The 12,966-nt window shown below is 39.8% G+C and overlaps 1 protein-coding gene across 2 annotated transcripts in view; it reads left to right on the top strand.

Moving 5' to 3' along the window:
* The window catches only part of BRI3 (brain protein I3), a 40,604-nt gene extending 28,376 nt beyond the window's left edge, over window positions 1-12,228 (top strand). For both annotated transcript variants that reach the window (XM_053694771.1, XM_053694772.1), the window contains exon 4: window positions 9,062-12,228. In XM_053694771.1, the coding sequence (XP_053550746.1) occupies window positions 9,062-9,194 (133 nt within the window). In that variant the 3' untranslated portion in view covers window positions 9,195-12,228. The remainder of the gene's footprint in view (window positions 1-9,061) is intronic.
* The last annotated feature ends 738 nt before the right edge of the window (window positions 12,229-12,966 follow it).

Raw genomic sequence — 12,966 nt, forward strand, 5'->3', positions numbered from 1 at the left:
GGCAAAAGAGCTGAAATTCTTGGGGCATGCCCCGCAAAGGGCCCTGTTCAGGGCTGGTAAGGTAAAAGAGCTTGTAATATTTGTATTTTAGAATAGGGTAGGGAATTTTTTATTTTGGGGGGCTTTGTTATTTTATTAGGGGGCTTAGAGTAGGTGTAATTAGTTTAAAATTGTTGTAATATTTTTCTTATGTTTGTAAATATTTTATTATTTTCTGTAACTTAGTTCTTTTTTATTTTTTGTACTTTAGATAGTTTATTTAATTTTATTTATTTGTAGCAATTGTGTTTAATTAATTTATTGATAGTGTAGTGTTAGGTTAATTGTAGGTAATTGTAGGTAGTTTATTTAATTATTTTATTGATAGGGTAGTGTTAGGTTTAATTATATCTTAGGTTAGGATTTATTTTACAGGTAAATTTGTAATTATTTTAACTAGGTAACTATTAAATAGTTCTTAACTATTTAATAGCTATTGTACCTGGTTAAAATAATTACAAAGTTGCCTGTAAAATAAATATTAATCCTAAAATAGGTATAATATAATTATAATTTATATTGTAGCTATATTAGGATTTATTTTACAGGTAAGTATTTAGCTTTAAATAGGAATTATTTATTTAATAAGAGTTAATTTATTTCGTTAGATAAAAATTATATTTAACTTAGGGGGGTGTTAGTGTTAGGGTTAGACTTAGCTTTAGGGGTTAATACATTTATTAGAATAGCGGTGAGCTCCGGTCGGCAGATTAGGGGTTAATAATTGAAGGTAGGTGTCGGCGATGTTAGGGAGGGCAGATTAGGGGTTAATACTATTTATGATAGGGTTAGTGAGGCGGATTAGGGGTTAATAACTTTATTATAGTAGCGCTCAGGTCCGCTCGGCAGATTAGGGGTTAATAAGTGTAGGTAGGTGTCGGCGACGTTGTGGGGGGCAGATTAGGGGTTAATAAATATAACATAGGGGTCGGCGATGTTAGGGCAGCAGATTAGGGGTACATAGGGATAACGTAGGTGGCGGCGGTTTACGGAGCGGCAGATTAGGGGTTAAAAGTGTAATGCAGGGGTCAGCGATAGCGGGGGCGGCAGATTAGGGGTTAATAAGTGTAAGGTTAGGGGTGTTTAGACTCGGGGTACATGTTAGGGTGTTAGGTGCAGACTTAGGAGGTGTTTCCCCATAGGAAACAATGGGGCTGCGTTAGGAGCTGAACGCTGCTTTTTTGCTTTTTTTTCAGCTCAAACAGCCCCATTGTTTCCTATGGGAGAATCGTGCACGAGCACGTTTTTGATGCCGGCCGCGTCCGTAAGCAACTCTGGTATCGAGAGTTGCATTTGCGGTAAAAATGCTCTACGCTCCTTTTTTGGAGCCTAACGCAGCATTTGTTTGAACTCTCGATACCAGAGTTAAATTTATGGTGCGGCCAGAAAAAAACCCGCGGAGCGTTAACAGCCCTTTTACCGCCGAACTCTAAATCTAGGCCTTAGAGTGTAGAGCATTTCAACACTTCCACTGGGGGTTAGGAGAGATAAGTATAACAATGTTAAATTTCAATTGTTCTCTCTAAGTTTTGGGCTTCGGTATACAAATAGAGCTAATTTAACCCATTAACGACCAGAGCCGTACCCTGAGTGGGGCAGTGCAGAAAGACACACTCTGTGTCCCCCTCTGCATCGGGTAACAGTGGTGCTGATCGTTGTTGGTGTGGGAGGGTCAGGAGGGAGACAGATGGGCGGCCCATCACTGGAGGGGACGGGAACAGGCGGGACAGCTACACTGCAGAAAGATTTCCACACTGAGAGTGGGAGGGAGAAAATCGTTATTAGAGGGGCCCTAGAAAAGGATCGCTTGGAGGGTGAAGGTGGGGAGGGGATGCCGCTAAAGATTTTATTTAAAAAAACAAAACAAAAAAACCCCATAAATTTTATATAAACTTGGTAATGGCTGCCAACAAGTTAGAGCATATCATTTCTCCAACATAGGTGTGTCCGGTCCACGGCGTCATCCTTACTTGTGGGATATTCTCTTCCCCAACAGGAAATGGCAAAGAGCCCAGCAAAGCTGGTCACATGATCCCTCCTAGGCTCCGCCTACCCCAGTCATTCTCTTTGCCGTTGGACAGGCAACATCTCCACGGAGATGGCTAAGAGTTTTTCGGTGTTTAAATGTAGTTTTTATTCTTCAATCAAGTGTTTGTTATTTTAAAATAGTGCTGGTATGTACTATTTACTCTGAAACAGAAAAGAGAAGAAGATTTCTGTTTGTAAGAGGAAGATGATTTTAGCAAACGTTACTAAAATCGATTGCTGTTTCCACACAGGACTGTTGAGATGAAGTAACTTCAGTTGGGGGAAGCAGTTGGCAGACTTTTCTGCCTGAGGTATGACTGGCCACATTTCTAACACGACTTGGTAATGCTGGAAGGCTGTCATTTTCCCTATGGGGACCGGTAAGCCATTTTCTTAGATTAAGTAAAAGAATAAAGGCTTTATAAGGGCTTAAAAAACTGGTAGACATTTTTCTGGGCTAAAACGATTACTTTGCTAAGCATATTTGACAGATAGCTCTTTATAGTTATTATAATCTTGGGGATTGTTGTTAAAAAACGGCAGGCACTGTATGGACACCTTTTTCAGATGGGGGCCTTCTCTAGTCATAGGCAGAGCCTCATTTTCGCGCCACTAATGCGCAGTTGTTTTTGGAAGGCAAGGCATGCAGATGCATGTGTGAGGAGCTAAGATCCACTGAAAAAGCTTATAGAAGGCGTCATTTGGTATCGTATTCCCCTCTGGGCTTGGTTGGGTCTCAGCAAAGCAGATTCCTGGGACTGTATAGGGGTTAAATGTAAAAACGGCTCCGGTTCCGTTATTTTAAGGGTTAAAGCTTTCAAATTTGGTGTGCAATACTTTTAAGGCTTTAAGACACTGTGGTGACATTTTGGTGAATTTTGAACAATTGCTTCATACTTTTTCGCATATTCAGTAATAAAGTGTGTTCTGTTTAAAATTTAAAGTGACAGTAACGGTTTTATTTTAAAACGTTTTTTGTGCTTTGTTGCCAAGTTTAAGCCTGTTTAACATGTCTGAACCATCAGATAAACGATGTTCTATATGTATGAAAGCCAATGTGTCTCCCCATTTAAATATATGTGATAATTGTGACATGGTGTCCAAACAAAGTAGGGACAATGATGCCACAGATAATAATAGTGCCCAAGATGATTCTTCAGATGAGGGGAGTAAGCATGGTACTGCATCACCCCCTTCTGTGTCTACACCAGTTTTGCCCACACAAGAGGCCCCTAGTACATCTAGTGCGCCAATACATATTACTATGCAACAATTAACGGCTGTTATGGATAATTCTATTGCAAATATTTTATCTAAAATGCCTACTTATCAAAGAAAGCGTGATTGCTCTGTTTTAAACACTGAAGAGCAAGAGGACGCTGATGATAACGTTTCTGACATACCCTCACACCAATCTGAAGGGGCCAGGAGGGAGGTTTTGTCTGAGGGAGAAATTTCAGATTCAGGAAAAAATTCTCAACAAGCTGAACCTGATGTTGTAACATTTAAATTTAAATTAGAACATCTCCGCGCACTGCTTAAGGAGGTATTATCTACTCTGGATGATTGTGACAATTTGGTCATTCCAGAGAAATTATGTAAGATGGACAAGTTCCTAGAGGTTCCGGTGCCCCCCGATGTTTTTCCTATACCCAAGCGGGTGGCGGACATAGTAAACAAGGAATGGGAAAGGCCCGGCATACCTTTTTGTTCCTCCCCCTATATTTAAGCAATTATTTCCTATAGTCGACCCCAGAAAGGACTTATGGCAGACAGTCCCTAAGGTCGAGGGGGCGGTCTCTACTCTAAACAAACGCACTACTATTCCCATAGAAGATAGTTGTGCTTTTAAAGATCCTATGGATAAAAAATTAGAGGGTTTGCTTAAAAAGATGTTTGTTCAGCAAGGTTACCTTCTTCAACCATTTTCATGCATTGTTCCTGTCACTACGGCAGCGTGTTTCTGGTTCGAAGAACTAGGAAAGTCGCTCAATAAAGAATCTTCGTATGAGGAGGTTATGGACAGAGTTCATGCACTTAAATTGGCTAACTTTTATTCTAGATGCCGCTTTGCAATTAGCGGCGAAAAATTCAGGATTTGCTATCGTGGCGCGCAGAGCGCTCTGGCTAAAGTCTTGGTCAGCGGATGTGTCTTCCAAGACAAAATTGCTTAACATCCCTTTCAAGGGCAAAACACTGTTTGGTCCTGATTTGAAAGAGATTATTTCAGACATAACCGGAGGAAAGGGCCACGCCCTTCCTCAGGATAGGTCTTTTAAGGCTAGAAATAAGCCTAATTTTCGTCCCTTTCGCAGAAACGGACCAGCCTCTACTTCTACATCCTCTAAGCAAGAGGGTAATACTTCTCAACCCAAACCAGCCTGGAGACCGATGCAAGGCTGGAACAAGGGTAAGCAGGCCAAGAAGCCTGCCACCGCTACCAAAACAGCATGAAGGGATGGCCCCCGATCCGGGACCGGATCTGGTGGGGGGCAGACTTTCTCTCTTTGCTCAGGCCTGGGCAAGAGATGTTCAGGATCCTTGGGCACTAGAAATAGTTTCTCAAGGTTATCTCCTGGAATTCAAGGAACTACCCCCCAAGGGGAAGGTTCCACAGGTCTCAATTATCTTCAAACCAAATAAAAAGACAGGCATTCTTACATTGTGTAGAAGACCTGTTAAAGATGGGAGTAATTCATCCAGTTCCAATAAGAGAACAAGGGATGGGGTTTTACTCCAACCTGTTCATAGTTCCCAAAAAAGAGGGAACATTCAGACCAATTCTAGATCTCAAGATCCTAAACAAATTTCTCAGGGTTCCATCGTTCAAAATGGAAACCATTCGAACGATCCTTCCTAACATCCAGGAAGGTCAATTTATGACCACGGTGGATTTAAAGGATGCGTACCTCCATATTCCTATCCACAAGGAACATCATCAGTTCCTAAGGTTCGCTTTTCTGGACAAGCATTACCAGTTTGTGGCACTTCCATTCGGATTAGCCACTGCTCCGAGAATTTTCACAAAGGTACTAGGGTCCCTTCTAGCGGTTCTAAGACCAAGGGGCATTGCAGTAGTACCGTACTTGGACGACATCCTGATTCAAGCGTCGTCTCTGTCAAAAGCAAAGGCTCATACGGACATCGTCCTAGCCTTTCTCAGATCTCACGGATGGAAAGTGAACATAGAAAAAAGTTCTCTTTCCCCGTCAACAAGAGTTCCCTTCTTGGGAACAATAATAGACTCCTTAGAAATGAGGATTTTTCTGACAGAGGTCAGAAAATCAAAACTTCTAAGCTCTTGTCAAGTACTTCATTCTGTTCTTCGTCCTTCCATAGCGCAGTGCATGGAAGTAATAGGATTGATGGTTGCAGCAATGGACATAGTTCCTTTTGCACAAATTCATCTAAGACCATTACAACTGTGCATGCTCAGACAGTGGAATGGGGATTATACAGACTTGTCTCCGATGATTCAAGTAGATCAAAGGACCAGAGATTCACTCCGTTGGTGGCTAATCCTGGACAACCTGTCACAGGGAATGAGCTTCCGCAGACCAGAGTGGGTCATTGTCACGACCGACGCCAGTCTGGTGGGCTGGGGCGCGGTCTGGGAACCCCTGAAAGCTCAGGGTCTATGGTTTCGGGAAGAATCTCTTCTCCCGATAAACATTCTGGAACTGAGAGCGATATTTAAATGCTCTCAAAGCTTGGCCTCATCTAGCAAAGGCCAAATTCATAAGGTTTCAATCAGACAACATGACGACAGTTGCATATATCAACCATCAGGGGGGAACAAGGAGTTCCCTGGCGATGGAGGAAGTGACCAAGATAATTCAATGGGCGGAGGATCACTCCTGCCACTTGTCTGCAATCCACATCCCAGGAGTGGAAAATTGGGAAGCGGATTTTTTGAGTCGTCAGACATTCCATCCGGGGGAGTGGGAACTCCACCCGGAAATCTTTGCCCAAATAACTCAATTATGGGGCATTCCAGACATGGATCTGATGGCGTCTCGTCAGAACTTCAAGGTTCCTTGTTACGGGTCCAGATCCAGGGATCCCAAGGCGACTCTAGTAGATGCACTAGTAGCACCTTGGACCTTCAACCTGGCTTATGTTTTCCCACCGTTTCCTCTCATTCCCAGGCTGGTAGCCAGGATCAACCAGGAGAGGGCTTCGGTGATCTTGATAGCTCCTGCGTGGCCACGCAGGACTTGGTATGCAGACCTGGTGAATATGTCATCGGCTCCACCATGGAAGCTACCTTTTGAGACAGGACCTTCTTGTTCAAGGTCCATTCAAACATCCGAATCTGGTTTCTCTCCAACTGACGGCTTGGAGATTGAACGCTTGATTTTATCAAAGCGTGGGTTTTCAGATTCTGTAATAGATACTCTGATTCAGGCTAGAAAGCCTGTAACTAGAAAAATTTACCATAAGATATGGAAAAAATATATCTATTGGTGTGAATCTAAAGGATTCCCATGGAACAAGATAAAAATTCCTAGGATTTTATCCTTTCTACAAGAGGGTTTGGAGAAGGGATTATCTGCAAGTTCTCTGAAGGGACAGATTTCTGCGTTATCTGTTTTACTTCACAAAAGGCTGGCAGCTGTGCCAGACGTTCAAGCGTTTGTTCAGGCTCTGGTTAGAATCAAGCCTGTTTACAGACCCTTGACTCCTCCCTGGAGTCTTAATCTAGTTCTTTCAGTTCTTCAAGGGGTTCCGTTTGAACCCTTACATTCCGTAGATATTAAGTTATTATCTTGGAAAGTTTTGTTTTTGGTTGCAATTTCTTCTGCTAGAAGAGTTTCTGAGTTATCTGCTCTGCAGTGTTCTCCGCCCTATCTGGTGTTCCATGCAGATAAGGTGGTTTTGCGTACTAAGCCTGGTTTTCTTCCGAAAGTTGTTTCCAACAAGAATATTAACCAGGAGATAGTTGTACCTTTTTTGTGCCCGAATCCAGTTTCAAAGAAGGAACGTTTGTTACACAATTTGGACGTAGTCCGTGCTCTAAAATTCTATTTAGAGGCCACTAAAGATTTCAGACAAACTTCTTCTTTGTTTGTTGTTTATTCTGGTAAAAGGAGAGGTCAAAAATCAACTTCTACCTCTCTTTCCTTTTGGCTTAAAAGCATTATCCGTTTGGCTTATGAGACTGCCGGACGGCAGCCTCCTGAAAGAATCACAGCTCACTCCACTAGGGCTGTGGCTTCCACATGGGCCTTCAAGAACGAGGCTTCTGTTGACCAGATATGTAAGGCAGCGACTTGGTCTTCACTGCACACTTTTGCCAAATTTTACAAATTTGATACTTTTGCTTCTTCAGAGGCTATTTTTGGGAGAAAGGTTTTGCAAGCCGTGGTGCCTTCCATTTAGGTGACCTGATTTGCTCCCTCCCTTCATCTGTGTCCTAAAGCTTTGGTATTGGTTCCCACAAGTAAGGATGACGCCGTGGACCAGACACACCTATGTTGGAGAAAACAGAATTTATGCTTACCTGATAAATTACTTTCTCCAACGGTGTGTCCGGTCCACGGCCCGCCCTGGTTTTTTTAATCAGGTCTGATGAATTATTTTCTCTAACTACAGTCACCACGGTATCATATGGTTTCTCCTATGCATATTTCCTCCTGTACGTCGGTCGAATGACTGGGGTAGGCGGAGCCTAGGAGGGATCATGTGACCAGCTTTGCTGGGCTCTTTGCCATTTCCTGTTGGGGAAGAGAATATCCCACAAGTAAGGATGACGCCGTGGACCGGACACACCGTTGGAGAAAGTAATTTATCAGGTAAGCATAAATTCTGTTTTTCACATTATATTGGCTCTTTAAAAGGACATTAGACAGTTTGTAATTTCAAGACTGTTTCTGTATAATAAGTTGACATATCAAGCGAATGTGAACATTTTCTGAATAAATTTACATGTTGTTTACTGCAATTGTTTTTCAATGCCCCCTCCACGTACACCACTGCATGCTTTATTTAGAGAATCCGATCCAGAATTGTTACTGGAGTAGACAATGCAAGTTACTGCCATTTTGTTAGCATAACTTGTATTGTTTTGCTTGTCACCTTTGCTGAGGCCAGTTAGGGACAGTTACGTAGCAGGGTTAGGCTTGTGACGTCTGCAGTGTGCACCTTTTAGATCTCATAAACTCCACCATTTTCAGATTTAATTACCAGAAAAGGGGCAAAATAAATAATGAAAGTATATCGCAAGGGGGTCAACAAATGTGTTCAAAATGTAGGAGCCCAAAATAATTTTAGGAGCCAGACAGTGATATTTCTTTATAGATATATGGGGAATAACCCAACATTTTAGGAGCCAGTGGATTGTCGAACCCTATTACAAAGTTGATTTACTGCACACAATTAAACATTTGACATATTACTGTGTCCCCTTAGCTGAACTCTGCTAGAGGTTGTCTTTATTTCTTGACCAGAGTATGAGGGGTTTGGGAGTTGAATGAACTGTTTAGTGACAACAGGACCAGAATTTTGTTAAGAGTTCCAAAATGACGGAGGGATCTGAAGACCCTTATCCCAGGCCCTCACTGAGCAATCTTGTGAGACCCAAGTGGTGTTTGTAAAGGGGTCTTGAACAGCAATACATTTTCCAAGGAATCCACTCAAAAGGATCTGTTTCTGTACAAATATAATGTCCATATTGGGCACTAGCTTCATAGCAGCAATTATGTATTTAGCCTAAAAAACTATTTGCCCATCTGTCTGTCTGTTTATATTTGGTCTTATCTGTCTCTTTCTATCCTATTGATTCAAACTCTACAGTAAACAGAAACATGAAGAAAACAATAAAAAGATGCTTATATGACCTCTATTGATGTTGATTTTTGAGCCACCCCTCTTCCCCTTTGTCTTAGAAATAAACCTCCAAAAATGGTCTTTGGTTTTGATTTTGTATTGTGATTTTTTTTTTCTTTTCTTTTCAAAAATAGTTTTAACTTGTCTTTTTTGTTTTTACCTGCAGGGTTGGCGTATTGGAGGACTCATTTACGTGCCTGGGCATATTCTGTGCCATATTCTTGTTCCCTCTCGGAATCCTGTTCTGTCTTGCATTAAGACAACGGCGATGCCCTAACTGTGGGGCCACTTTTGGTTAAGAGGATCAATGAAAACTCTGCTTTATATATATATATATATCATACACGTCTCAGATTTCTTATATACTTTACATTAAGTGCACAATCCTTCTATTTGATTAAATAGCATATTTGTATTGGGTCGTGAAATAAATTATTTGCATGGGGGTTAATCTCTGTGCCATAGTGACCTACGGAAGTTGATACCTTCCAAATAACGGTGCCTTTTCAGAAAAAAAAAAAATTCCATCTGTACTATTTCTGTTGTGCAATATTATTCTTCCATTAATGGCGTTAACCTGTTGTTTCCTGTATTTGTGTCATGAATGTCACTGTTTAAGGCTGTCTAAAAAATGTGTTTTTTTTATAGTTTGAAACAAGCACTGTGAACATATAAAAGACAGACTGTTTATATAAACAAATATGCCCTCTCATGCAGAACGTTACATTCATTTCATATACAATTTCTAAAAACACTTGCACTTAGTTTCTTGTTCAGAAAATTAGATTTTTTTTAATCGATTCTGTCGTATACCACTAACATCAAATGACCTTTTTTTTTCCTGCTCAGTATATTTTATACAATGTGCAGATAATATATACTTAGTCACATTCACCATACTTTGTGCAAGTCTTGTGTTGTGATTTCACATTACAGTAAAGTCAAAATGAATCTTACATAGATTGGATAGAGCATAAATTTATAAAAAACATCCCAACTTAATTCTGTTATCTAATTTGCTTACTTCTCTTGTTATCCTTTGTTAAAGAGTAATTGTAGGTGAGATCAGGAGTGTGCCACACATCTTTAGCCATCTGGCAGCAGTGTTTGCAACAATATTTATTGCAATGTTTTAAATTTTCGATGTATTTGCAATAGACATGTGCACGCTCCTGAGCTATTATCAGCCTACCTAGGTTTACTCTTCAGCAAAGAATACCAAGAGAACAAAGCTAATTTGATAATCGAAGTAAATTGGAAAGTTGTATAAAATTGCATGCTGTATCTTGAGTTTGAAGTAAAAGCTGGTTCATTTTAAAGTGACGCGAATAGTAAGTGCCTAATTGTATTGCTTGTCGCTATCTGACCACTCCCACGTAAAAAGTTAGTTTATTCAGCACAGGAACATCAGTTTTCAACAGAAAAAAGGCTCCTTAATAAATTTTGTATTTTTTTTAGCGTATTGTGCACCTCTGAAAAACAATTTTATTTTAAATAAGTTTTCGTAACCTAAAAGATGCCTATTGCCTTATAGATACATAGAAATGATAGATTAAATGGATATAGAATTCCCTATAAAATTGGAGTACATTTTTTTAAAAAAAAATACTTCCTGTGAAAATATCTTTAGTGCCAGAGCTGATATGACAGTAAATACCTGGAACGCACATTTGGAGGCCAATGGGAGCACAGAGGAGGACTTTTAATGTGGATAAATATGGTTTAACATACTCGGGTAAATAGTTGATAAGAGTTCATTGGATTCAAAGTTTCCCTGATGCTGGTGCCTCTTGTTTACATAAACTTTCTTTAGCAAAAACTACAGTATTAGAATTTGTAGTATAGATTGTCGCTACAACAGGCAAAATCAGCTATTCCAAAAGGCAAAAATAAAGGTAAAAGCAGGTCAAGTGTTACCAATAATCCATGTTAAAGGGAAATCATACAGCATAATGTTTGCTTTTAAAAGCTTGTTAAATGAGAATACCAACTTTTATGTCCCTTTAACGAACCATTTCTAGTCCTTGCAGGAAATTTCAATGATGCAAAAGATGAAATCATAACATTTTTGCAGCCCCTAGTCTGAATACTTTTGTTTTAAACAGTCACATACAGCCAGTGAGAGGCTGTATTGCCTAAGCTGTTAGGCTTTTTTTTTTTGTGTGTGTATGGGGGAGGGGGTTCTATGCTCATGCCAGAAAGTACTTCATACAGACCAGTGCTGTTCTACTGAACATGCCATAAACACACATTGGAATAAGGCTGCGGTTTCAGTCACTACCTCCTTCGCCGTACAGTACTGTTCCTCTAATAAAATAGTTTTGCTTGGTGGAGAAATGGGCTCCAAGTCACCAATATGTAAGAGCTAAAATGTTCATTGAATACTGAAGACCATTATTTAACATGCATCATAAGGAGAAACTGACCATACTACATGCTACACTGTGCTTGCTTGATCACGTGCAAGAGTTTGTTTATCCCTGGCTTCAGTAAACAGTTGAACATATTCAAGGGTTGTATCTCTGGACGGCCTGGGATATGCAAAACAACACTTCTAAGTGCTAGATTTATCAAGCAAGGGGCGTACATATTTGCACCTGTCTGCCCCAGCTCGCCTCTGGCGGGCAGCAATCCGCTGGCGGAATTCAACATTGCACACAAAGGCTATTTTGCGCTTGAGTGCAATCCCACCCCCCTACTGGCACAGAGCCAATCATGCGCGGGCAGAAGCTGTCAATCTCCCCGGTCTTGTCTGAGGTAGGGAAGCAGCGGTCTGATAACCGCTGTTTGATAAATACTGACTGCAGGTTCTCTTGTGAGAAGCTGCAGTTATAGGCGAGGAAAAGGGCTTGATAAATCGAGCCCTATGTGCTGATAAAAGAAAACGTATTGTATATCGCCTTTGTTACACGCTACATACATCACGGTGACATTAAATAAATGTAATGTTTACCTGTGCAATGAATTTATTGCTAATTTCCCGTTATTGTTTATCTGTCACTTCTGCGCACCCTACTGTGTCTTTGCATAAAAAAAGCCTAATTTCTCATTAGCAAGAATGTTTATATTACAGACTATAAAAAAATATATATAAATAGAATATTCTAGTTCCAGCAAAGCAAAAAGAGTTTTTCTAACTACAGAAATACCGGTATTGTTTATATTACATTTAACTTGCAACCTTTTTCTTTTTAAAAAAAAACAAACATTACTTTTCTCTGTTTTGTATATGGAGTCTTTGTGTTTAAAGGTAAACTTTACTGTGTACATTTACAATTGTCCTGATATCTGTAGCTGCTGACTTCTAAAGTGATTAAAATTAATTTTACCTGAGTAACATTCTTTGTATTTTAGTTACCATTTGTTTTTATTAAAAAAAAAACTTTTTTTTTTAAAATATTCAGGATCATGAGGTTCTGAGAAAACTGAATTTCATCTTCTAGTTTTGATATATTTCCATTTTTGTTTAGAATTAAAGGTAAACACCAAAACATGTTGGGGGTTTTTTGTCCTGTACTTTTCATTTTACTGTTTGTTCATGGCTGTGGGTCATTCCAAGGTTGATAAAAATACAATTTAACCCCATAAAACATTTGTTTTTCCTATTCAAATAGTTAAAGGGACACTGAACCCAAATTTTTTTCTTTTGTGATTCAGATAGAGCATGCAATTTTAAGCAACTTTTTAATTTACTCCTATTAGCAATTTTTCTTTGTTCTCTTGCTATCTTTATTTGAAAAAGAAGGCATCTAAGTTTTTTGTTTGTTTCAGTACTCTGGACAGCACTTTTTTATTGGTGGATGAATTTATCCACCAATCAGCAAGGACAACCCAGGTTATTCACCAAAAATGGGCCGGCATCTAAACTTACATTCTTGCAGTTCAAATAAAGATACCAAGAGAATGAAGAAAATTTGATAATAGGAGTAAATAAGAAAGTCGCTTAAAATGTCATGCTCTATCTGAATCACAAAAGAAAAAAATTGGGTACAGTGTCCCTTTAAAGGGTCAATTTACTCCAGAATTGTTACCTCTGTGATTACTTTGTATCTAAAGCCTCTGCAGAGTGCC

The sequence above is a fragment of the Bombina bombina genome, chromosome 11 (genome assembly GCF_027579735.1).
Source record: "Bombina bombina isolate aBomBom1 chromosome 11, aBomBom1.pri, whole genome shotgun sequence".
In the NCBI taxonomy this organism is placed as follows: domain Eukaryota; kingdom Metazoa; phylum Chordata; class Amphibia; order Anura; family Bombinatoridae; genus Bombina; species Bombina bombina.